This window comes from Erpetoichthys calabaricus, chromosome 7 (assembly GCF_900747795.2).
Source record: "Erpetoichthys calabaricus chromosome 7, fErpCal1.3, whole genome shotgun sequence".
In the NCBI taxonomy this organism is placed as follows: domain Eukaryota; kingdom Metazoa; phylum Chordata; class Cladistia; order Polypteriformes; family Polypteridae; genus Erpetoichthys; species Erpetoichthys calabaricus.
The window spans coordinates 670,274-697,460 of NC_041400.2; the positions used below are offsets into that span (position 1 = coordinate 670,274).

Consider the following 27,187-nt stretch of genomic DNA (forward strand, 5'->3'; position numbering starts at 1 on the left):
ATAGAAAATCACAGAGTCGCTAATGGAGAGGTGTGAGATAGGATTGGACAGGATCAGCATGGCTTTTTACCTTTTTTTTTTTTTGGATGCACAATGTCAATTGGTTTCTTCTTGATCCGGGAAAATTACAGCCCCAAATTTCAAAATGGTACGATAGCAGCATTTGGGGATTTTCGGTACCGGAAGTAAATGGCAGCTTTCCTCTCAATGAACTACCTCCCTGACCCTTGTTATTGCAGTGGTAGAAATATGTTCTTGTCTTTGAGTTCAAGAAACAAAACTGGATGCTTTGACGTGATCAAAAGTTCACAGATACTGTTGAAAACTCTCCTTCATTTCTTTGACTTGATGGGGACTTGACGGATATCAAGAAGGAAGCGACGAACAGTGCAGCATGATGGCGTGGTGCACCAGGGCAACTGGAGTAAGATGAGGGGATTTAGAGTTATTTATTATTTGCTTCTGAGGCATTCTGGTACCAGTACTAAGGTTAGAAAACTAGGAGTCAAGGTATTCGTACCGATCCAAAACTATTGGTCCAAGTGAATTGTTTAGTGGGAGGGGCCACAGGATCGTGTAACATGTGAGAAAATTGAAAATCCTAGTTTACGCCTGCCCTGAGACAGTTATGAACTGGACTGAATGAAGGTCACCCAGTGTTGGGTGATTGTGCTGCCCCCATGTGTTTGTGGGTGCTGTGAAACCTTGGAGTGCTAAAACGTGGTCTGCCATGACAGTCCAGTAGAACAGTAGTTTGGTCACATAGGTACAAAAAGCCTGTCATCGGTGTGCTGTGTAATAAAGGTGGAGTTGTCCATTAAGAATGGATTGGCTAAGCCCGTTTGTCTTAATGTATAGCAATGGAGAGCATTCAGAGTGCATTGAATGGAAGTTCCTTGTCTGAACAATGACATTTATTTCTCTTCCCATTTCACATTTGATTTCAGGATTGTTCTGGTTATTTTTGAGCTTCTGTTTATAGAAGTGGAATCCAGTGAATGTTTACAGCAATTATCTTGTAAAAAATATTTTTTGCTGTCTCCGTAGGAAACTTCTTCGAATCCACCAAGTTCTGAGGAGGACAAGATTGAAACTGCTGGCCAGGAAGTTGTCAGCCCAGAACTGTATGTTAAACATCCACTGCAAAACAGGTAAAGTCGCATTCGTCTGATCTGCTAAGACTCTGCTGTTCTGGCACGGTTACTGATCAGGACATCCTCTCTTCATTAATGGAAACCCCCCAAAAAATCCCATCGTCAAGTTGCCAGCACATTTCCTGCTTAAGTTTGGCTTTTGTCAAGTTTTTGTTTGTAAATGGTTACCATCTGTCAAGATTTTCATTACAACATGAGATAAAATGAAACAAGAACTGGCCCTTCAGCCTGACAAAGCTCGCCAGTCCTGTTCACCTCATTTCTCCAAAGTAACATCAGGTCGAGGTTTGAAGGTCTCTGATGGCCTCCTGTCTACCACACTACTTGGTCGTTTATCCCAAGTGTCTGTGGTTCTCAGTGTGAAGAAAAGCTTCCTAATGTTTGTGTGAAATTTCCCCTTCACAAGTTTCCAGCGTTGTCCCCGTGTTCTTGTTGAACTCATGTTAAAGTCACCGTCTCAATCCACTGCACTAATTCCCCTCATAATTTCAAACACTTCAATTTTTCCTCATAATGCACACCTGAAGTCCTGAAAGCCACCCAAAGTGTATTTTCTAAATAGGATACTTGTGTTCGTTTTTCTCATAAGTAAATGAGCAGATCTGCAGAAATACCGGATATTCAGGTGGATTGATCAATTTTGGAACTAATAAAAATGTGCTGATAACTGTTCTGTTCGGATGTCTGTTTTATGATTTTTTGTTTGTGTAGACTAGCAGTATTTAAAAAAATTACCATATAGTAACACCGTGGTTAATGAGTCCTCTGAGAATGAAACTCCTCTAGACTGAAGTCGGTATGTTGTGTGCCACGGCTGCTGTGCCAGTTGTTTACTTGCGCAAAATCCTCATCACCTGTTGATACGGTGTGTACTGTAGAAGGCCAAGTTATCATGTGCACATGCTCAGTTACTTCACGCATGCTGTAGTGATGCTGATATTTTTTATGAAGTAGTATAATTTGCCAGTATGTCATGAAAATGTAAAGTAATATATTTATACAATAGTTTATTTTTGTGTAGCCTTTTGACAGTCCCCCCAGCCTTGACTCTCTAAGAAGACGAGGAAAAACTCCCCCCCCCAAAAAAGGGGGGAAAACACTGAAGAATCCTTGGGAAAGGCTTGGTGTGCAGTGGGTGTCAAAAAAAAAAAGGGGTCAATACGATACACAGAACAGAACACGTAATCGTCAATACAATATAATAGTGCAATAGAAATATTGCAAGTATAGAGCAGAATTCAACAGTAGATGATATCCCATGATATGATTTGGATTTGTTTAGAGTCCTGGAGACCTCGGCCATCAAGCTACCTCCCCCTATTGGCCATTCCACAGCTGAGAAAGCCCTGGGCCAGCCAATCCGATGAAAGGACCCCTCTACCTGACGATTCCTGCGATCCTCCATTAGTGATGACTTTACCTTAGTTAGGCAAAGCAACTTGGCAGGTGGGCACTGGCACTAAGTGCCACATTTGAGTACAAAGAAGAGAAACAGAATAGGTGAGGGTTAGTAACAAATTAGAACTGTCATATTACTTATGCTTTAGTGCTGATGACTGACAACAAAGATGGAGTCTGTACAGTTAATCAGCAGCTCTAGTCAGGATATGCTATGTCATGATAAGTTCAGATAAGTAAGCCGGACCTCCGCCATTTAAGGCTTTATATGTTAAATGGAGGATTCTAAATTCAGCTCTAAACTTAACTGGGAGCCAGTGTAAGGATTTAAGAACTGGAGTTCTGTGTTTGTGTTTTCTTGTTCTTGTTAATAATTCCTACAACAGCATTTTGGAATAACTGGAGGCTATATAAAGAGCAGTTTGAACATCCATTGAACACCGCATTGCAGTAGTCAGTCCTACTAGAAATAAGTGCATGAATTAATTTCTCGGAATCCTGTTTATTTAGAAAACGCCTTAATTTCCCAACATTTTTAAGATGGAAGAAACCTGATTTGGACAACTTTGTAATGTGCGCTTTAAATGCTAGAGTCAAAGATAACGCTGAGATTGCGGGCTGATTCAGTAAAATTAATGCTGAGTTAAATGATGACAAAATATTGTCGCGATCAGCATCATCTCCTCCAGTAATTATCATCTTTGTTTTATCGGTGTTTAAAGATAGGTAGTGCTCATCCATCCACTCCTTTAATTCAATAACACAACTAATTAAAGAGAACATTAGGAAAACTTCATTTGGTCTAAAAGAAAAGTATAACTGGGTGTCATCTGCGTACGAGTGGAAATGAACATGATGTGTCCTGATGAGAGATCCCAGTGGAAGCCTGTAAAGTGAACACAGTAAAGGTCGGGACACCATATTGAACTTCTGTGTATAATGATGGAGTCCTGTCAGCACATTTCTTTACATGCTGGAATCGATTTAATAAATAAGAACTAAATCAGGCAAGGTCAGTGCCTGTGAGCCCAACGTCATTTTCTAGCCTGTGCAGTAAAATAGAATGGTCAGTGGTGCCAAAACGCTATGCTGAAGTCTAACAACATCATTACAGTGGAGTTTCCTTCATCAGAGGATCTCAGAATGTTGTTTACAACACGAGTTGGTACCATTTCTGTACTATGACCAGTGCGGAAATATCTTTAGAAAATAAAGAGCAGATTATGAAGAGGGTAAAAGGCAGAGAAGAATCCCCACCTAGTGGAGTCATTGAGATCACGGACGAGGAGGTGGAGACCTACACGCGCTTCAGTTCTGCTTGTCTGCTGCTGAAGTCCATTTGTCTGAGTGTGGGGTCACTGGTGGGTCTTCCTAAGGATGCTTGCAAGGGTTGTCACATAGAGTTGGGGAAAGTCACAAGGTGATTCTGTTGAACCCGAGAGAGATGTAAGGTGAGGCCAGCAGCCTGAATTTCTTGGCAATGAATGAGATGTATTAGCGTGTGGAGCTCCATGGAAAGAGCCGTGCAAAACGGGAACATCGGCAGTGACTTACAGTGTGGTCCAGGAAGGAGCTGGCAACACTCGCCCAAAACACTGGTGTACCTTCCTAGGTCTTTATGATGCAAGCCCATATTTCTCCTCTGATAGTGATGTTTATTGTAACAACTGAAATCCTGGAACATCTGCCGCTTTGCTCACCTCCACCTCTACAGGTAATGTGTTTTTATTTGTTTTCCATATTCACCATTGCTGCCCTTTGTGTGTAAACATAAGCTGCAAATAAATGCGTAGCGTGCAGGACACTTCTTCCTGTTCCCACTGGGGTGTGCATACCCAGAGTAGGCCAGCGGTGATATCCTGTGCGTTTCTGCTTGTTTTAGTGTCCGCAGAGGTACTTCCATAAATGGTGTGTCTGGATGGAGATCACTTTCTTCTAGAGACGCTGTTTTTAAATGAAAACCTAGTAGTGTGGATGCAGTTTCCACTCCGTACAACACTGTCTTCTGTCTTGCAGAAGAAAGTCATGTGACTTTGTACTTCTGAGCCACATCGCTTTGAACAGCACTGTTCTCCCACACACGCGTGTTTATGTGTGGCTGCCAATTCAACTCCTTGTACCGAAGTAAAAGCTCTTGTTTGAGATGTCATTGTTTGGGATATTTTTGTTACTCTTTAAATGTAAATTTTTGAGCAGAGAACTTTGTTTTCGGGGCAGACCCCCCACGCACCACAGTCCAATATTGTGTTTCAGATTAAAAACACGGATGGCAGCAGAGCAGCGTGTCGAGGGTAAGGCAGGCTAAGCTAAAATGGGGCCAAGTTGGGCTGAAAATGGACAACTATGCCTCTTTCTTTAAATGATCCTGGCAACCTTTAGTCGTCTTTTGGGGAGTCGGTTGTTAGGGGTCTTGACAGATTGATTAAAATGTGACGTGTCTCCTATCGGAAAGAATGAAGCAAAACAAGGGAGGCACTGACTCCGTGTGGATGGACGTGTTATCTCTTTTAACATTTGCAGCAGTGAGTTGAATTATTTTGGGTTGGAGTTTTTATGTTGACTGTCCAGTACGTCCGCTGTTTCCATTGCTGTACAAGTCCTTATCGTCACATCCTCTACTTTGCCAGGAAGTGGCGGGTTGGGCCCGCTGCTTGCTCCGTGGCCTTTTCAGGGTCTTCAAATTGTAAGTCTGTCAGATGTGTGGTGCTAAAGTTGAGGCCTGCTTTTGGCATCATCATTAGAGGGTGTGAGGAATTCAGAAGTAGACATTTTGACTAAAAACGTTGCCCTTGAGGCGTAGCTCTAATGAAAGACGTTCAAGGCCCATCACTGTGAGCAGAAAGTCGAAGATGCTCCTCATGTGTAAGACGAGCTTATCTGCACTTTCTGTTGAGTTTGTGTCACTGGGCACTGTAGTAGTTGCACTGAGGGGTCACTGTACTCTCTAAGCAGCGCTTGTTCACATCCCCCCACGTGTGGAGTCCTTTTGTTTTAAATGAAAGCATGTGTGCGGTCAGAGGATTATACCGATGCCACTGTGTGCCCCTTTAGAAAGAAAGCAGATTTGCCCGTCTGTGCGTCTTTTGTGAGCTCTTCAAGGTGACTTCTTTTGTTCTACGTAAGTGATGACTGCATAACTGAATTTCATTTTGCAAAATTGACCCTAAAATTCTTTTAACATGCAAGTTCACAATTTAAAAAGCAAACCTCACTGAGAAAGTGGCTAACAGCAACACATGTCGTGGGGAGTGCTGATGGCATGGGGGCAAGCTTGAGGTGCCCCAATGTCCACACAAAAATACATGGGCCACAACTGAGCTTTGCTAATGCGGTTGTCCATTGTCACAAGAACGACAAAGAGTCATTGGAAAGGTTTGGGGACGCCACCCATATAATGTTTCTTGCCTGCAAAATTGATTAATCAGAACAGACATGTTCACACAACTGCGTCCAAAACAGAACTGAGTTGCTGCCTTACAATGGTGGCCTTTAAATTCAAGGATAGGAAGTGATGTCATCACGGCCAGAACCGGAAGTGATGTCATTGGGATTTTACAAGAATGTCCTGTAAGAAATTGAGAGAGAGAGAATTATAGCACCCTGCCACCCCCTGGTCTGGCAACGAATTTCCATTACTCAGGCTCATTAGCTGTGTCCTAATTAATATTAATAATAATAATTCTTTGCTTTTGTGTAGCGCTTTTCTCACTACTCAAAGCGCTCAGCAATTGCAGGTTATGTTCCTTGCTCAAGGGCCCAACAGAGCAGAGTCCCTATTGGCATTTACGGGATTCAAACCGGCAACCTTCCGATTGCCAGTGCAGATCTCTAGCCTCAGAGACATAGTGACACCATCTATCAGGAAGCTTTTACAGATGGAGAAAAACGTGCGGACAAGGTGCAAGTATTGGAGGGGGGGGGGTCTTTATATATAAACCTGAATGCTTTTCTTACTGTGTCAGTGGCGTCACTTGTCCTGGTTGTGAAACTTCATCATAATGTCACAGGCTATACTGTGCCATGAAATTCTTTGTTTTTCGCTCCAAATTAATTTTTGTGCAAATCACTAGCTCGTCACTACTCTCTGCACTTCTTTAATTCCTGCATGTCAACATCGTGAAGGTGGTGTCTCGGTGGTCCCTCCTGCTTTCATTTGAATTGCAGCCTTTGTTAGTCACCAAGCTCCATCTTGTCTCTTTGGTCTTTTACACCCGTGTGTTCCTGCACGTCCACTCCAGCACCCTAAGCAGTCGGGGTCTTCTTACCATTCATAAGACTGGAAAGGGGGCTCTGGGTGACTGAGCCTTTAGTGTCTCGGCCCCAGCCTTGTGGGGTGTCTTTCCTCAGACCCTTCGAGAAGTCGTGTTGCGTCAGTTTTTAAAAATAAACATCATTTTGCAGAATGCTCTGTAGGACGCACTTTGTTTTCTTTTACTGCTGACTTTAATAAACTGAGGATAATTTTGTCTTTGTTAGTTGCAGTTTTACCCCATCAAGGCACGAATTTAGAAATAAAATAGTTTGAATTTGTGTAAGTCCCCCTAATGCGGGGTGTTCATAAAAATGTCAAGATTTACTTCTTGGAGTAGAAGTACAAAATAAACAAGAATAGTCGTGTCAGATATCTGAAATATTAAAACGTGTGCTTCAGTTTAAATGTTTAAAGAAGAAATATTCTGAATACAAAGTTGTCACCCTCGAATGGGGGTCCAGAGGGGGCTAGATCCCTAGTGAAGGATCAAAAATGAAAAACAACATCATCTTTGTAATCCCTGACCTTGAAAATGTCTAAAATGACACCCGACATGCTTAGGTTAGAAATGTGTAACTTTCTGAGAGTGGTGTTTAGGGGGTTGGAATACCTTAAAATAGCATAAAACAACACTCCACACCCCCCGACTACCTTGTATCCCAATTTGGGGGATGGGGGGACCCCAGGGGTCGGCTGATGTGGCATTCCTGCACAAAATATAGTCCAGAAATGGCCTAACAATGACGGGTTTATAGGTCTAGGTGGCCACAAATATGGGGGACCCCCCCAAAATAACTGGACATCAAGTCAAGTCTGATAGTACATCACATGTGGTGGTTTCCTTGTTCCAGTGAATCAGGAGGCGTCGGACAAAAAACTCTTGACGTGATATCCAAGCTTTGGGAAGGATCCTTGTGACCTCGACAGGTCATTCTGTTCCGCTCTGACTGGTTGATAATTCGGCCCTTCAGTTGCGAGTTTTTATATTTGAAAACCAAATCCTCGATAAAGGAATGGTGTCTGATGAGTTTGATGGGTGTGATTGTCTGCTCATCCTTCTGTTTTTTAACCAGTTAAACCAGTTCAGGTTTATGGGGAGCACTGGTCTATGACAGCAGCACTAGGTGCCATGCAGTAGTCAACATTAGAAGGGGCACCACGCCCAATTATTGCAGATACGGATGGCAATTGAGGTAACTGGCTGTGTTGACTGCAGCAGAACCAAATTGCAAACGCCTGGCTAACTGGACTGAGACGTTTGTGACTACAGTGGAGTGGTGCGTCATGGGCTTGCCCTCATTGTACTCCTACTTCTCGATCTCCCTACCCACCCATACGCAGTAAACACAGAGTTGGGTGGAAGGGTAAAAAAAAAAAAAAAAGATGAGGGTGCCATTTGCTCGCATTTGCCACTTTCAAATAAACTTCAAGTAGAACAGCAGGCCGTGTTCAGGTGGCATGGCAGCCCACTTAGTCTGGCTACCTCATGGATCAAGTGCCCTGGGTCCAAACCCTGGTGCTGGTCACGGCCTGTTCTCCCTGCGTCTGCTGGGGTTTTGCTGCCACATGGCCAGGTTTTGCCAAGTGTAGCCTTGGCGTCTCTTGTTCAGAAAGTGGACGCCATTTGGTTGTTTCACAATAATTAAGATTACGTAGATAAGTAGGTTTCACATTTCAGTTATCATGGTAGCCCTAAAATAGTGACCTAACATCAGGGTCCTATTTTATTGACTTTAAAGTTAGTGTTTGGCCAAGGGGAAGGCTGTCTCAAGTGGCATCCGCTTTCTGAACAAGACCCTGTGTGTGTGTGTGTGTGTGCCCCGTGGTGACTCGTTTTGTGAGTCTTTAGTTAGCGTATGAATGTCTGTCTAAAACAAGTGAGTTGAACACAACAAAAGGAGATGGCATGGAAACTTCACCGACCGCGGCTGGTTTTAAATGTGCAGATTCTGAATTGGACTTTGTATAGTTTAGCTGCTAACCATGCACTAAAATCCTGCTGTTTTAATTCCAGGTGGACCCTCTGGTTTTTCAAGAACGACAAAAGCAAAACATGGCAAGCAAACCAACGTCTCATTTCCAAGTTTGACACCGTTGAAGATTTTTGGGCGTAAGTTATGGATTGTCAAGGCTTTTAATGCATAACATCAGTGCTTTAAGTGTTTTCATTGCCATTTTGATAGCTTGAATTGAATGACTGGTTCAGCATGTAGCCCTCATGGTCTTCAGATGAGCAGATGCCAGTCTGCATTCAGGGTGCCATCAGATGTGCACCTCCAAAGAGCAAAAAGGTGAAGTTGAATTCCATTGTGAAATTCATCATCATCATCACCAAGAAAATGAAAAAGCTGAGCGTGTCTGCCGCTGAACCCTAGCAGGCGTTTCCTGGCCTTTCACTCTTGGACCCTCTGTGTTAGCATTTGCAGCAGATCAGCTGGCACTGCAGCATTTTTATTAATTACAACTACTGCAAGATCATAACAGGCCCATGAAAACACCATCACTGCCTTGGGTTTATTCTGCAGTCCGTTCAGTTCCGCTCCTCCCTGTGACTGCTTTACCAGTCCCTACTTGCATGATGACCCTGCCACTGTGACACTGGCATCTTCATTTGAATCATAAAAGTCAAAGTCATTTCCTCTTCTTCTAGCATCTTCATTGCCTTGCAGGGTGACCCCTAGTGCCTGGTGGTATCCTCTAGCGGTGTGCCTTACAGTCCAGTGTTGGCTCCTGCCTTCTTTATGATGGTTGGCCCTGGCAGCTCAGCCTGCTTTGGTTTCTGTCTTTTCTCTCTCATTTTCAGTGACGTTGCTTGTCCACTCACTGCCTGCTTGTTGTCTTGCCAACTCATTTCTTTTGCTTCATTGTGTGGTGACCAGTGGACGTAGCTCAGTAGTCATTGATTTACTTCACAAACAAGTTTTTAATTTAAGCACATTGTGTACTCAGATCATGTCTCTTTTATCAAACTGTTGAACCAAGTGGTCTTTGATGGCTTCACATCTTGAATGATCTCAGCTTTCCTTTTTTTTCCTGATACTGGTTTGCTGTTTGAAAAGCTAAACGCATTTCATTAAACTGAAATATACAGTAGATGGCATGAGTGCCATGCTGGATGGTCTGGCATCTCAGCTGGGATGGGTGCTGGTTCCTTGCTAGAATGGGAGACCTTTGGGGTCAGGTTGAAGCCCTTCAAAGAAGGTGTAATGTTCCCCTGCAGCTCCTCCTAGTGGCACCAAAGAACCCTAACAGAGCTGTCCAACGGGACTGCAATTCCCAGCCTGCCTTGTGGGCATTCATATGGGGGTTCCACCAGTTGGAAGCTTCCATTGTGTGCATTGTTGGGGGTATTGGGGGGGTTTGGGGAAGCAGCCAGCCATCATCCTTCTGTGCAGGCCTCCCATCCTGGTCGGGATGTTCCCCTCAAATTGATTGTCATGACATGGGCGTCAAGTCTCTTCAGTGTAATTCAGGTGGATGTTCAACAGAAATGACTTAAAACAGCGACCTCTGCCTGTAGTCTTGCTCTTTATTTGGTTTTGCACTCAGATATTGTTATAAACTAACACCAGCAAAGAATTATTTCAGTGTTTGAATTGTTATGTTTTGTTTTTCCCCCCCAAGTTTAAACTGCTGTTTCTTTTCCTCTTTTGTTGACAGTCTTTACAATCACATTCAGCTGTCGAGCAATTTAATGTCGGGATGCGACTACTCGCTGTTTAAGGTAGGCACTCGTCCGTCCTCTTTCAGAGCTGAAATGTCTCCTCCTTAATCTCCGGCTATTGTTTTTGGGCATTTCAATGTTGTGTTATTTACATTTTATTCTGTACTAGCTGTCCCCACGGCTCTACCTGCGTAGGAGTGACACGGGACAAACTTTAAAAATCAAAAAAACAAAAAAAATAGTAATTAGTATTGAGAAGAAGTTATATTGATAGCTTTCATATCCGAGGCCCTCTTGATATATAATATTTTTGGTTTTGCTATCAGGGGTGAGAATGTAGCTGTGATCTCTTTGCCAAAAATGTAAAAAAGTTGGCAAGGTATCTCTGGCTAAGCGGATGGCGGGTACATTCTGACATCAAAAGTTGGCACTGTATGTGACAGGAGAGCGTTGGCCGTGTGGGGAGAAGAACCCGTGGTCGTGATATCTCTGCCAGTCAGCAGATACTCTAAAAGACATGGAGCTCTGATCTGTCAAAAACGTCAAACGTTACTCCTTAACAATCTCTGGATGATAATGTCTCCTGAACAAACGGCGATCGCTAGCTACATGGAGGTAAGGTGCGCTCCAACACGTGGCGACAGGTACAGTGACTCAAACAGGGGCTGGCGCGTGAGTGAGGATGGCCCCGCCCTACTCCTGAGGTCCCGCCTCTGCCCGTCTGTGCAGATTGTACTGTGCATGCTGACGCGATCTCGCCTCGTGCCAAGGGTTGTAAGCCAAAGACGCGTAGCACTGCTTTGGCCTTTTCTTTATCCTTAAACTTTCAAATGTTTTTCTAAAAACACATTTGTTTGTGAAGATGACTTGAAGGTCTTTGTACTTTGAATGTTGAAAATGAATCTCACCTGTCTTAGGAGAAGCAGACGTTTGTGAAGGAAGACAAGTGGAGCTCCTTTATACCAACAGCAATAGGCCTGTATGGCACCACACTGGGACTGGGACTGCCAAGTCAGAAGTTTCTGAATGTCTTCTTTCAGTCATTCTGGTGTGTGCGTGTGTGTCTGTGGAAGTCCATCACTCCTCTAACTGGAGCTCAATCTAAAGGTCTTCCTGTCCGCGTTCTTCTCTTGATGTAGCTGGAATCAAATGGTGCTTCGTATAATTGGACTCTTCCTTTGTTCCAGAGCAGCAATTCTTTTTAGCTTCCTCTTTGAATGTTCTTGTGTTCTTCCTTTTCTTCTTGAAAAATAACTTGAACATAAAACTCACCCTGCAAGGACTCAACTGCTACGCCCCCAAGGAATTGATCAAACACAGGACCTGGCAGCCACATGTCCTCTTTTCATGGAATGTTCCCAAGTTGTGGCCACCAGCTGAAGTTCTGAATAGCTCTGGTGAGGACCGATGCAACATGTTGAGATTAACCAACAGATGAGCAGGAAGCCATTAATATTCTCACTTTGGTCCTTTCTGTAAGAGAAGCTGCAGGCAGTCAGAGTCGAAGGTCAAGGTTCCTCTTCTGGGTCATTTGTTTTGGTTGTAAGAGGAGTTGATACACAGGTCACTTCAAGTGTGGATGGCATCTGCTCCGGTAGATGGCAGGGTGCACTGGAAGACACGGCAGGTAACCCTTAGTGTTGTTAAGTGCCTTATGGGTCGTTTTTGACCCTGTTCTGACTCCCCATTTTAGGTTTATATTCTGTGACTGGCCTGTGCTGTGGAAATCGATGATGTTTAGGAGGTTTTTATGGGTTGTGAACATGTGTGGTGCAAATGAAGTGGAAAATCCATTAAGATCAATGGTAGGTCTGATAGACATGGCAAGAGGAATCAAGAAGCTGTACAAGTTATGGGATATTTATTTTTTTACTGTTTATTAGAATAGAATGCCTTTTATTGTCACTGCACAGAGGTACAACAGAATTTCAATATGTACAATATAATAAAATAGAAGCTTCAACGTATTCGACATGTGCCCTGCACAGTAAACTACACACATGCATTAATGTAAAACAATAAAAAGGTGGAAAATATAAATAGTAAATAGTGGAGTAGTTCCACTTTACAGTAATTGCAATGAGTCTTTTGTGCCATTGATGCCATGGGTGGCAGTGGCAGATGCAGTAAACAGTAATTAGTTCCCTGAGGCGTGCGGGTTGAAACTTTTCAGTAGTCTGGATGTCTGCATTTTAACAGAAATGTAACAGTGTGGAGGCCTGGGTGAGATGGGTCCCTAATGATCTATTCTCTACCTTTGTAAACCACAAATTCCGTTCATGTCCTCTAGCGAGGGAAACTGGGCGGTGGTCATTTCTGTGCTGGTTTGGTGACTCTCTGGAGCAGCCAGCATGGCTTACCAGGATGGGATAGAAGGATACCGACATCTGCTTGGACAGGCTAGCCTTTCTCACCATCCTTGAGTGGTAGAGCTGCTTCTGAGCCTTCTTCACCAGAAAGGTTGTGTTAACAGACCATGAGAGATCCTGGGAGATGTGTGTGCTGAGGTATTTAATGCTTGAGTACTTGAGGTACTTGAGCAGGTTCCTTGAAAAAGTCAAAAGTTTCATCCCAAATGGGTAAAATTCAGAGTGCCTTTACAGGTTTCACACACACAAGAAACAAAAACGGGGCAAAGATGTTCTAAACATTTCTTAACAAAGTGACGAGACGTCAGCTGACTCATTTTAGAAATATTCCTAATGTATTAACCATTTTGGGAGGTTGTGTTAAGGTGTGGGTAAGTGAAACAGAACCAGTTCTACAAGATGCGTGAAACCATTGGCTCTTGAAGACGTCTGTACTGTGGACGAGTTACCAGCTTTTCCTGCAGAAGCCAGGTTGGTTGTTTATGCTGGGATGTTGGCCAACTTGTGGCCCTTAGTAAAAACTTGAAGACACGGTTGGCAGTGACACCTTTGAAGCCTCTCACTGTTTGGGCTCCATTCAGGCATTTCTAACCTCTGGTGCTGACAGTAGTGTCGTTTTTGAAAACACAAATTTCGTGTCAGTGCTTCTCACTCAATGCTGTGGACCTTCATCCTCCTCCCCATCGTTTACCACATCAGCAAGTACTGCAGCAGCGATTGAAATCCCATTTAGAGAGGTGACACGACGTGGGATGACACATTAGAGAGTAACCAATTATAAATGCAGCTGTTTTAGATTTTGGGGCATTTTGACCCACAACACATGACTACCAGCAAATCTGCAAATAGGGGAGCCGGAGCTCGTAGGGTGCTGGGTAAGGACGCAATGGAATTCCACAAGTGGAAGAATTGGAGGTTTTTCCATCAAGTAAAAGAATTTGTCTTTTTTGATTCAAATATGGATTGTTGATGAATTAGGTTCAATACATACAATACACTTTATTTTTGTATAGCCCAAAATCACACAGGAAGTGCCGCAATGGGCTTTAACAGGCCCTGCGTCTTGACAGCCCCCCAGCCTCGACTCTCTAAGAAGACAAGGAAAACTCCCAAAAAAACCTTGTAGGAAAAAATGGAAGAAACCTGGGAAAGGCCGTTCAAAGAGAGACCCCTTTCCAGGTAGGTTGGGTGTACAGTGGGTGTCAAAAAAAGGGGGACAATACAATACACAGAACAGAACAAATCCTCAATACAGTATAAAATAAAAAGTTATTTTAGAAGTAAAATAATTAAATAAAATAAATAAAAATTTTAGAAGTACGGAGTAGATTTTAACAGTAAATGATATCATATAATAAGATTTGGATATTTTTAGACTCCTGGAGACCTCATCCATCAAGCTGCCTCCCCCATTTGGCCATTCCACGGCTGAAACAGCGCTGGGCCAGCCAATCCGATGAAAGGACCCCTCTTTCTCACGATTCCTGCAATCTTCCATCAGGGATGACTTTACCTTAGGCAGGCAAAACGACTTGGCAGGTGGGCCGTGGCACCAAGTGCCACATTTGAGTACCGAGAAGACAAACAGAAGACATGAGGGTTAGTAACAAATTCTAACTATCATGTTACTTATGTTTTAGTGCTAATGACTAACAACAGAGATGCAGTCTGCACAGTTAATCAGCAGCTCTAGTCAGGATATGCTAAACTGAAGTAATGAGTCTTCAGCCGGGATTTAAATTTGAGACTGAAGGGGCATCTCTTATAGTAGCAGGCAGACCATTCCACAGTTTAGGGGCCCTGTAACTAAAAGCTTGACCTCCCATTGTTATTTTATTAATCCTTGGAACCATAAGCAGACCGGCATCTTGAGATCTTAATGTGCGCTCTAGTTTGTAAGTCATGATAAGTTCAGACCAGTAAGCTGGACCTCAGCCATTTAATGCTTTATATGTTAAAAGGAGAATTTTGAAAAATGCCCTAAACTTAACCGCGAGCCAGTGTAAGGATTTAAGAGCTGGAGTTATGTGTTCGTATTTTGTTGTTCTTGTAATAATTCTTGCAGCCGCATTTTTGATTAATTGGAGGCTGTATAAAGAACAGTTTGGACATCCAGTGAACACTGCATTACAGTAGTCAATCCTACTAGAGATAAATGCATGAATTAATTTCTCAGAATCCTGTTTATTTAGCAGGCGCCTTCATTTCCTAACATTTTTAAGATGGAAGAAACATGTTTTGGACAACTTTGCAATATGCGCTTTAAATGACATGCTAGAGTCAAAGATAACTGCTAGATTGTGGGCTGATTAAGTAAAATTAATTGGGATTCCAACTGAGTTAAATGATGACAAAATATTGTTATGATCAGCGTCATTCCCTCCAACAATTAACGTCTCTGTTTTATCTGTATTTAAAGACAAGTAGTTCTCATTCATCCACTCCTTTAATTCACTAACACAACTAATTAAAGACAACATCGGAGAAACTTCATTTGATTTAAATGAAAGATTTAACTGGGTGTCATCTGCATACAAGTGAAACTTAACATTATGTTTCCTAATGAGAGATCCCAGTGGAAGCATGTTAAGTGAAAACAGTAAAGATCCCAGTACTGAGCCCTGCGGGACACCATATTGAACTTCTGTGTATAATGATGGAGTCCTGTCAGCACATTTCTGTACATATTGGAATCGATTTGATAAATAAGAACTAAACCAAGCGAGCACAGTCGCTGCCTGTAAGCCCAACATCATTTTCTAGCCTGTGTAGTAAAACAGAATGGTCGATGGTGTCAAATGCTGCACTTAAGTCCAACAACATAATTACAGTGGAGTTTCCTTCATCGGAGGATATCAGAATGTCATTTACAACCCGCGTTAGTGCTGTTTCTGTACTATGACCAGAGCGAAAACCAGACTGGAACTTCTCAAATAAATTGTAAGGCGTAAGGTGTGTCTGAAGCTGACTGGCGACTACTTTTTCTAGTATTTTAGAGAGAAACGGTAGATTTGAAATAGGCCTATAATTATTTAGTATGTGTGGGTCTAGGTCTGACTTTTTAAGTAATGGTTTAATGACTGTATCAGGTACTGTGCCATGCAATAATGAACTATTGATAATGTTTAGAATAGGTGCTGCAAGAACATCCATTGCACTTTTTACTAGTTTTGTTGGCACTGGATCAGGGAACAAGTAGTGGGCTTCATTTTAGAAATTAAAGTTAAGACTTCCTGCTCAGTTACAGGATTAAAATTACCAAAGTGCTGAATGCAATGTGAGATGGGGTCTGCTAAGCTAGTATGCGGTTTGTACTGTGGTGCTGAGATCTAGGATCTTATATTTTGAATTTTCTCATTGAAGAAGTTCATAAAGTCTGTACTGCTAATATCTGTTGGTATTTGCACTGTTGATCTGAATTTCCATTTGTTAATTTAGCCACTGTTCTAAACAGTACCTGAGGATTTTTATTATTGCTATCTATTATCTCTATCTATCTATCTATTAATGTAGAATAATATTCTGAGCGAGCTTTAAAGAGGGCTTTTTTTATATTTATTAACACTCTGTCCATGCAATTTGAAAGACACGTAGCTTTGTTGTTCTCCATCTGCGCTCCAGTTTTCGACACTCTAATTTAAGAGTTCAGATGTCCTTAGTGCTGTCTGTCATGGATGCCTCTTCAGTGAATACTGTGAAGTGTCTCTGCAAAGGGCACACTATACACTGAATTATTTATTCATTCAATAGATCTGTAGGCGAGCGCCAAGTGAACTGTCAGTTCTGCTTTTGCCACTCCAACTAGACAAAGACATTCGTAAGCTGATATGGACAATGACAAGAAACGACCGCTAAAAGTAGTAAACCATCCTATAGACTGTGGAAAGAACACAAGTTGTCATGTGACCCCAGCTTCACCATCTTTGAGGTCAGGCTAAAGAAAATCCATCTGTTGTATAATAGCAATGTGTACAGGAGTATCCGTATGTATACCACCCTACCTGCTAAGGGGTCTCTCCTTGAATTGCCTTTCCTGAGGTTTCTTCCATTTTTTTTCCCTACTAGGGTTTATTTTTTTTTATTTTTTTTTTGGGAGTTTGAGTCAAGGCTGGGGGGCTGTCAAGAGGCAGGACCTGTTAAAGCCCACTGTGGCACTTCTTGTGTGATTTTGGGCTATACACAAATACATTGTATTGTATAAAGTTGGGCTTATGAATATTATATAGTGTCGTGGAGCTCCGTGCCCGTCGGATACGATTCACCACTGAACGTTAGCTTTCGGTTTCATTCTTTAAATAGCCTGTGGGCGAAAACCGGAAAGGATATCACAGTTTGTCTTGAGATTTGTCCTCCAGTCTGTGGATAAAGAAGGAGCAAGCGCTGGTGACCAAGGACCTGTAGTTGCTCTCCATAAGCAGGCCAGGAACAATCTATACCTAAAAGATTAAGAAGAATAGTACTGGGTTAAAAAAAACACAACCGGATCAAAGCAGACCACTGACTTCACGTGGATTTGTGTGCATAAAGAGCCTGATAACAGGCAGTGCATCTGTTTCAGAGATGTTTTAAATATTTGAATGTGGTACAAAATGACTTAAGTTTTTTTTTGTTTTGTTTTAATATCTTGTGTTTGCATTAGGATGGAATTGAGCCAATGTGGGAGGATGAAAGAAACAAAAAAGGTGGAAGATGGCTCATTACTCTCTCCAAACAACAAAGAAGATCAGACTTGGATCGATTTTGGCTAGAAACGGTTAGTTTCCACACAGAGACTTTCAGAGAGCATTGCATTTATGTGGATGTGTCGGAATCAGACGTCGTCTTTGACATGAATGGGGCTCAGTGCTTAGAAGACTGAAGAGGTTGGAGAAAAGGTCACCAGAGTATTGCAGAGTTCTATTACGGCAAAGCTGGTGAAGCGTAGATATTTGACCTCTTCTTGCCACAAATGCAATCTGTATAATTAATATTGGCCTTCAGCATTGATACAGGGGTGTGGAATGCAAGATATGACTCAATACAAATTCTTAATCCATCAGTTCACATATAATGTTGGAAATAGAATTAACACAGGCCACAGTTTGGTCGACATAATCAGCAACTACCACGGGAAGTCCAGGTCGGCTTTAGACTCGATGTAAACTCCACTTATATCACGTCTGTGTATCCAGCTCACAGTTTTATCCAAAGACAGTTCTTCAGGGTTCTGTGTCCAGCTACAACTTCCATATGTAAACACTTTCTTCCATCACTTACTGATCTTGGTTTGGTTAAGACTTTCATCCTTTCTTCATAGCTGTTCTCCTGCAGTAGGTCATCTCTGAGACCTCATGTTTTATCCCCACTTCTTGCCCCGTGCTGTTTAAACTGACGTCCTATTGGGTTTTTCATTTGCTTCAGTGCACGGCCTAGTGGAGGTACATGTGATCCTGAGCTGAGATGGTGCAGTACCGGGTGTAATGTGGCCACTGAGTCAGGACACTGCTGTGCCCCAGCAGATGTCGATGAGTAAAGAGGCTAAGGAAGTCAAGGGTGTTGGTGAGCCCTCTTGACAAAAGCAGCCTCCGAGGTATTTCAACTCCATAGCATCCCCTCTGAAATAGATGGTGTGCAGTTCAGGTAAGTACTTCTTAAACAGGCTTAGATGAAGCTTCCAGCAGCAGTAAATAATCCCTCAGGACATAAACTTTAGTACTCTGTAATGATGTGAAGGCTTCTCGGTGTAATGCTGGCGTTGGCTTGTGAGCAATCAGGAAAACAATTTAAAATAGACGGCACTTGATCATTTAATGCTCCAGATCAGGCGCACAATTTCTTAGATGGCTATAACATTCTTGTATTGTGTGTTCTTCACTATAAAATGCATGACACCTTCTCTGCCTTCACCTGACCGATTTGTAAGGTAGAAGATAAAGGATCTTGTTGCATTTTTGAAGAAGCTGAAGACACAGCGGTTTCTGAGATGCGTTTTTAAAAACAATCCTACCCCAATGTCTAATTTGTTATCCAGCAACTGCATGCTGGGTAGAGGATATGGGTTGACTCGGTATTTTGCCTTCACCTGGAGGCCTCCTCCTTGTCCTCATTTCCTTGCTCACTTTATCCAGTTGAGTCCTGCTGGTGGTGCTGGCTGTGGATAACTGACGACAGTGATAAAGGCCTGGTCCAGAACACCTGATTGGGTTTGGCGGCTGTGTGTGAATAAAAAAAAATACAACAAAAAACAGCAAAATGATCAACAAAAAACTCACAGTCTCTACGGGACCAACATTTTATTATTATTATTATTAATAGAATTTATGTTAATGTTCATTTGGTCAGGCTTTAATGTTGTCACCAAATGTTTTGAGGTTCCTATGTGTCATGGAACTACCTGGTTATTGAGAAACAATGTCAAATATCCTCTAAATTATGAAACATAAAAATAAAGCGGGCATTTCTCTAAGTGGCTGACATCTGTTAAGTGCATTTATGAGGTGCAGGTGTGTCCGCAGGCAGCCATGGCCTGGGAGTGCTGTGCTGCACTTTTGGGTCGCAGGCCGTTGTTGGCTGTCCCCGTGTCTTGAAGCTCCTTTCAAAGTGCATCTTTAGTTCCTTTGGACATTTTCTTGTTCCATATTCTGTTTGCAGATCAGTGTTTTAGTAGATGGTGTCATGTGCTTTATTTAGCCAATTCTTCTCTTCACAGCTTCTTTGTCTTATTGGAGAAGCTTTTGATGACTACAGCGATGACGTGTGTGGAGCAGTCGTAAATATAAGAACCAAAGGAGACAAAATAGCAATATGGACAACAGACTATGAGAACAAGGATGCTGTTACACACATAGGGTGAGTGAGTGTGTGAGAGAGGCCTTGGGAGCTCACGGGTTAGGCACAAGTGGCATGACGTGCCTTTGATGGCCCTTTAGCACACTGCCAGTTGCCTGTATTTTTCATTGCCACTTTGCCACTGACCAACTGCTTTGGTACTCTGGAAAAAGATTCAAGAGCAGCTGGCCGACCCTGGTAAACCTGGAAGATGGCCACTAAAGCGATGATGGTAATGATTAACTTTTCTTTTTCTTTGTACAGGAGAGTATACAAGGAACGGTTAGGACTGCCAGCGAAGGCAATTATTGGGTACCAGTCTCACGCAGATACCGCAACGAAAAGTGGCTCCACCACAAAAAACAAGTTTGTTGTTTGAAAGAAAAGAACAAAAGGATAACTGCCTGGGCTTTTCTCATTTCTCGTTTCGCCTTTTCTGATGTGACTGCGTCAAGCAATCAACCTGGAAGTGAAAACCAAAGCTTCTCCTTGGCAGAGTGGACCGCACGCCTGCCATTTCACATCCTTCCGTTCTCGTTCACCGACTCTTCACCACGCGCTACTCTCTCGCTCTCTTCTTCTTCTTTTTGTTTTTTTTTTTCTCAGACTGTTTAAGCAAAGCGAAAAATTCCCAAAATTTCACTTTTACAACTGGAGAGACTTCTTAAGCGACATGTTACATCACTGATAAATGGGCTTGATTTTTTTTGTTATTAAAGGGAAAGGGGGAAAAATTCCAGTCTAAATCACAGAATGCTGATTGTTTAGATAATGTTTCTTCAAGATTTGAGTGTGAATTGAATTTACTTTAAACAAACACGTTGTGTTGAAATCTGAGTTTGGCCGACTGTTGTGGGGTCCGCGTTGAAATCTTCATACTTGTCCTTAGTTTGTTTACAGCAGATTGCTGTCATCTATGAAGATGCTGCCATTTACATTTAATTTATTTTTCTTTTGAGAAAAGTTTGTTTTTTCATATTCATTTTATAATTCGCAGAAAGTTGTAGTTTAAATATGGTGGAATCTGAAAAGTTTGATGCATTTATAGTATATAGCGATTTGTGGATTTTTTTTTTTTTTTTTTTTAACTTTAGTTACATTATTTTGTTAATTGACATTTTTTTTTTAATATCCTGCAGTTTTACATTCCTCGCTTCAAACAGAGAGAAGTATTATAAATATTTTATGTCACAGTGTATTTTAATACATCTACTTATTTCTTAGGACATTATTTGTGTTGGTAAAATGATGCCTCTAAAAGAAAGCAGTCCATTTCATATAAAGATAATGTAAAAAAGAAAATGCTACTGTAAATAAAATGTGTACAGTGATTTGTCTAACCGAGGGCACAGCTCTTCTTTATTGCCACCTGCAGCTTCTGATTTTTAAATGGGTACAAATAAACAGCTTGGTTATCACAGTGCTGGCAAGTACAACTGTGTGAGCCAAAGGGGGCAGCTGGCGTGGTGTGTCAGCAATGGCCGTCACGGTCACAGTCCACACTACATTAGTAGTCATCACGTCACCACACTCAAGTGCTTACTGTTGTGGCTGACCAGTATGTGGCACACTGGCATGACACTCTCTGGCACCATGAGAAACAACCGTGGACTACATGTTGTGTGTTAAATGTTGGGTACATGGAGGTAAGAACGTCCGTGTAGATGAGACAATTCTTAACGTCTCTCTCTAGTTGAATAGGACAGATGGATTAATCCATCTAACTGATCTTGTGCCCTTTATGTCTTACATTCTTTTCTCATGTTGCTGAACAGTGCTAATGTGTTGCACGTGTGAATTTCAAAATGACAGCTACTCCTATCTATTATATAGTGCCTTCTCTGTCTATTTACATGCTGTGTGTACACGTTTGTGTGTGTGTGTATATAATATATATAATTATAGTAAGTGCTATTTTGATCAATTCTATGAGCAATCAACTCTTATTTTTTGTTAAACTTTGACAGCACTTATGCAGATTTGTTTGTTTTGTATTGAAAGTCGAAATGTTAATACAAATTTGAGCACGACCATCATGACATCTTGTCCCCTAAGCCAGGCTGGATGGTGTCACCTGACAATGTGCAACTCCCTCTTTAGACAGGTCGGGGGGGAGGGGGGGGGGGGGGGGGGGGGGGGGATTCAAGCGGTGACCACCACTGTACGAAAAGAAGGAAAAGGTGGAAGCCAAATTAAAACTGGCGACCTCAGACAAACCGTAAGACCAAAAGATGGGAAGTTTGGAAATAAAACAATGAACGAACACACAGACGAGCCAAGTGGCGTGTAACAAAGCGTTTCTCAAATCAGCTTAACCCAATACTTGGTCTGGCCGTACCAATGGGCACATCGCCACTCGACCCCAGCAGGTCCACTCAAGCAGGCGCTCAGCTCCGTTTGGCACCGTCAATGAACTCATCCTGTCCCGCTGTTGGGATGAGGCTGGAAAAAGCAACGCAGAAGAGAACCGAAACAATGGCGTGTCACCTGCCTTGTCATTCGTTTCTCCTAACTGCCCCCACCCTGCCACCTTCCTCTTTAAAAAGTCTTTTAGGACAGGTGCCATCCCAGGCTGGGAATGGAAAGCTTACAATCACACTGGCATCCACTTCTGAGCCACCGCTTCCACATCATCCATCCATACTGCCACTGGTTTATCCAAAGGGATTAGGACTCGCGTCTTTCGAGCTCTCGTCGGTATGATACTTCAAGCTCACTAAATGTTCACAGATCGGTGTGTTTCACCAAAAGCCCACCTTGCTGCTGGCTTCTCTTTTATTTGTCGGGACGCGCACAAAGTCCCTCGCCGCTCCGTTAAACCGCACAAGGGAAACGCGACGCGCCCCTCGCCCGCCAAGCGTCCATGGCACAGGAAGTCCCGCCCCCTCCACGGCACCCTTCTCTGATTGGGTGCCACGCGCGCCAGTTTGACGGCCGCTGCAAGTGCGCGCTGTGGGTGACAGACGCTGAGGACTTGAGATCCGTTAGCTCAGTTCGTCGCGTCCTCGGAAAGTAGACGGTTCGGACGTGCTGGAGCAGGGCGACTGTGCGGTGCCGCCGAGCTGACTTCTGTTCGTCGCTGGCCCCCTCACGCCAAGTGTCGGTCAGATGACACATGACGTCTTTTTTTGTCTGAACACGGGAGCCGAGGGAGTGTTTGGCGTCGCTTTCACACCGCGCTGGAGGACAAGCAACCTGCTAGTGGCGGTGCTCGGCTCTGGGCTTCGCTTTCTTTGTCGCTTCTTCAGAGACAGCGGTAAAATAAAATTCAAGGCGAAGAAATAACGTATGTGCGTCAAAGGAGCATGTCAGGGAAACACTACAAGGGGCCTGAAGTCAGTTGCTGCATCAAATACTTTATATTTGGATTCAACATCATTTTCTGGGTGAGTAGACGTTAAGTATTTCACGGCAGACACCGATGCTAAGGAGCAGGCCCATCCGTGCGATGGTATGGTGACTGTCACAAGTGCGGTTGTTTTGTTGTCATCGTGGATTATTATTTTCGGGTTTTCTTGTAATCCGCGCCAGTAGGAAGAGAGCGGGCCTGGATAAGAGTCCCATGTTGGTGACTTTTTTAATAGGATTGAGTGAGATTTGCATGAGCCGGACAAGTTTGAGGTATTCAGGGCAGACTCGGAACGTGAAATGAGCTGCTACTCAGGTGGCAGCACCTTAAAGCTTCTGTCGGACAAGGCAGTGTCCTGCATCCGCTGAAATCGGGGGAAGCCAAACTAGGAGGCTGTGTGAACGGACGAGACGCGCGAGCGGAGTCGAAGGAAAACGAAGTGAACTTTGGGATTGTTGAGGACAGTCGGCTCGGAGGATGCGCAGCTCATCACAGCCCCCGGGGGCTCTCAGCGTTCATTCTGCTGCTAAGGTGAGCCCCCCACCCGGGCCACGAGAGTCCCCTCGAGCACTTGTGCTCTTTGACTGCGAACTTAGGTTTAGTAACAGCAGCAGCTCTTCGGAGGTTTCTGTTGCTCTGCCTGTGTTTTATGAATGAAGAGGCCATTTCAAAGACTGCCTGTATGCTTTTATTAAACGGACGAAGCCGCTTTACTAGGCGCTGGCTACCTGGATTTCCTAATCCTAATATCATCAAGCATTTTGCTGGGATTGTTAGGCACAGTTTATTATTACCAAAGTACCGAATTTTCTACTATAAATATTTTTGATAACAATAAAAGCTGCTCACTCAGTTTAAAGAAAATGCAATTTCTTTACATCATGTTCCTTACGCCCTGTAGTTTCTAGTGTTGGTAGAGAAAAAAAGTATTGTTTCCTGTTTTATTTTAGGCAAGAGAGAAAAAAGTTTATGGTACAATACAGGCCAATGGTGACCAATACTGTACCACAGCAAATGAGGTCTGGGGGGGGGAAAGTCGCGTCACTCGTGTTACCCACCTGCCAGTTGTTTGCTCAAAATGTGCAAAACACACTCTTTTTTTGCTAAAATATTATTAAATAGGCAGCTTTGTAAGAATTCAGCGCAAATCACGTGGCATTGAGTTTTTGAATTGAAGATGCGTCTCTGGCCCAGAGAATGAGGGACAGAAGCAGATCTTCAGTTCAGAAGAGCAATCCCATGGGCGTCCCGTGTTCCAGGAGGATTTGTTTCACAATATTTTGGACAAAAAGCAGGTGTTTTAAGCGTACGACTGGATAACAGCCATGTGGAGTGCGTGACGCGACTGACGTGTACGTTTTTCTGTTTTTCACTTTGTTTTTTATTGCACAGCATTGGTCACTGAGCGCTTTGAGTAGTGAGAAAAGCGCTATATAAATGCAAAGAATTATTATTACTGTTTCCTTCTGCGTCTCATACATTTGTTTTTCTGTCTGTATGTAAGTATGAGATGAACATTTTTTTCTTAGCCGTCAGTACAAACTACTGTACATCGAGCAAGTAACATACAGACAAAACTCTTGATGGTAACTTTTCCTTAAGTATTACTTTTTAAATTCAGCATCAAAATGATTCTATGTTTCTGAAGATGAATAACAAAAGTAACTTTGGAAATGCAGAATTAGTTGCAGCAGTCAGTTTTTCTTGACTTACTGTAATTGCAGAAGCTGCTTTGTTGTCCTCGGGGTTCAGCACAGGAGCAATTCTGTTAGCAACAGTCACATGTAACACGAGTGCAAATCAAATCAAATTAGCAGAAAAGACCAAAAGTTTGTGTCGGGTGGTGGCAGCGGTCAGGTAACCTGCAGAAGGGTGGCCATCCTCACACAAAGAACTGCAGCTCCAAGTACTGTCTCCGTCACGAGACTGTCGCGGTGTTGGCATCCTGTTGAAACACTCGGGTTTTCTCTGACAGTGTCAATGTCACCTTCTTTCCTTGTTGGATCTTCATGAGCAGCCTGATCATTCCAGCTATAGGTTAGCCGTGTGCTGTGCAATGTCCACTAAGCCCCAGACCAATGTGCGTATGTCTCTGGGCAGATGTCAAGAGGGCACACACGATGCATTTTAATATCAGGTGTAAGTGTAGGCCAGCTAAACTATTGAAATGTCGTGGTGCTCACTGGCGCCGAGTGCCAAGGGATCCTTTCTTAGAAGGATGGTCCATCATTTTCACACTAGCTTTCAGGGTGTCTGTTTTTGTAGGCTCCTCTGCAGCTGGCTCTGAAACAGTGCTTAATGAATGCCATCTGGTACTGTTGGTGACTCCTCCTCAGGCTGATGAAACTGGTCAGTTGTGTTACACTGTACTTTATATGGATACAACCAATTTATAAAACACACTTTAAAAGGGGTTTAGGAAAACGGAGCCGTTCTGTGCTGTATGGAGCGCATTATGAACAGTGGTGAAGCGATTCGCTTTAAAGGGATGAACAATCCAGACAACCAAGGCACCCCAGTCCTGTCCACTCAGTTCTTCTAAGATGATGTCCCGCTGAGGTCCCTAAAGTCCTCCCGTCTCCCACGCTACTCGGTCACCTATTCCAAGTTTCCAGCAGTGTCCCCGTGTCCTTGATGAACTCATTTTAAAGTCACTGTCACGATCCACCAGACTTGTTCCCTTCAGTCAGGTCACCTTTTGCTTAAACTGAAGAGGCTCAGCTCTTTCTCCATACTTGACGCCATGAGTTTGATCCTGCTGCTGTAACTTGAGCCTTACAGAAATACGTCTGATCCATCCATCCATTATCCAACCCGCTGAATCCGAACACAGGCTCACGGGGGTCTGCTGGAGCCAACACAGGGCACAAGGCAGGAACCAATCCCGGGCAGGGTGCCAACCCACCGCAGGACACACACAAACACACCCACACACCAAGCACACACTAGGGCCAATTTAGAATCGCCAGTCCACCTAACCAGCATGTCTTTGGACTGTGGGAGGAAACCCACGCAGACACAGGGAGAACATGCAGACTCCACACAGGGAGGACCCGGGAAGCGAACCCAGACGGGTCTCCTTACTGCGAGGCAGCAGCACTACCCACTGCACCACCGTGCCAGCCAATACGTCTGATGTCTCTATTAATTGCAGTATTTTAGTCGTTTTTATTCTAGTTACTTATTGTGTGGATCAGGCCTACCTCCAAGTCCAACTTGTGTATTGGTCAGTGAAACATTTGTTGTTGGTGATTTGTCAGAAACTTGTGAAAATATAAACCAATGTACAGTAGCAACAGAACTGAACAAACTGTACCATAAAAAGCAAACCTTCAGTGGCCTTGGAGGGCAAAGGGAATCGACGAGTTTATCAGGAGAGTTCCAGACAAGTGTGTCGCACTTTAAATGGAGGAAGTGCCTGCCTGAAACGGGTAAACCAGACGCCCGGGCAGGCTCACCGGCACATCCCGATTTATTAACGTGGGTAATAAGCACGTGTTAGCGAGAGGCTGCATCACCTGATCTGTCGACCCCCTAAGAGCTGCCATCGCACAGTTCTGGCCTGAGGATCCTGCTGGAGTCACTGGGAGTAGTTTGGTTTTTGCCAAGTTAAGTGCTACGACTGCAGCTCTTTTTAAATGAACTAAATGCTTTGGCCCTGAGGTTCTCCACTTTTTCCCTGGTGTGCCATCTCCAGGAATTGAACTCTTTTGAAGTAGTGAAGGACCAGAATGAAAACTCGGGGCCAAATACTGAGAGGTGGTACTGCTCAGGGCCCATTGTGCCATTGCATGTGGCTGGCCTGATTGAAATGAGTTTCAGTTTTGTTTTATGCGTTTCTGTGAAAGCGAGTTACGTTAATGAAAACTCCAATTACTGAAGTCCGCCTTTTAAGGAGGGTGTACAGAAAGTGACTTGAAAAGAAATAAAGCAAGAAGAACACAGAAGCCGAGTTTCTGTCGCCAGACATTGTGATGAGTCTTGCTGCCCCAGGATGCTCCTTCCCTTTTCTCCCTTCATTTATTTTTTTGCTTTTGTGTTCCTTTGTCACAGTTCCTCAGACCACGGCTCAGTTTGTCACAGCTGTGACGATGGTGTCACCCATAAACCAGCACAGCACTCATTCAACCAGACGAGGCATTTTTGACTCCTTTGGCTGAATAGCAGATGTGCCATTTTTTACTGTTTATGGCC

At 43.3% G+C, this 27,187-nt stretch overlaps 2 protein-coding genes across 2 annotated transcripts in view; both read left to right on the forward strand.

The window, feature by feature from the left end:
• LOC114654522 (eukaryotic translation initiation factor 4E-1A) overlaps positions 1-20,984 on the forward strand; it is a 29,210-nt gene extending 8,226 nt beyond the window's left edge. The window contains exons 2-7 of the mRNA XM_028805121.2: positions 1,048-1,151; positions 8,819-8,914; positions 10,465-10,528; positions 17,477-17,590; positions 19,526-19,665; positions 19,909-20,984. Coding sequence (XP_028660954.1) covers positions 1,048-1,151; positions 8,819-8,914; positions 10,465-10,528; positions 17,477-17,590; positions 19,526-19,665; positions 19,909-20,023 — 633 coding nt within the window. The 3' untranslated portion in view covers positions 20,024-20,984. The remainder of the gene's footprint in view (positions 1-1,047; positions 1,152-8,818; positions 8,915-10,464; positions 10,529-17,476; positions 17,591-19,525; positions 19,666-19,908) is intronic.
• Positions 20,985-22,575: 1,591 nt separating this feature from the next.
• The window catches only part of tspan5a (tetraspanin 5a), a 43,201-nt gene continuing 38,589 nt past the window's right edge, over positions 22,576-27,187 (forward strand). The window contains exon 1 of the mRNA XM_028805120.2: positions 22,576-23,030. Within this exon, the coding sequence (XP_028660953.1) occupies positions 22,950-23,030 (81 nt within the window). The 5' untranslated portion in view covers positions 22,576-22,949. The remainder of the gene's footprint in view (positions 23,031-27,187) is intronic.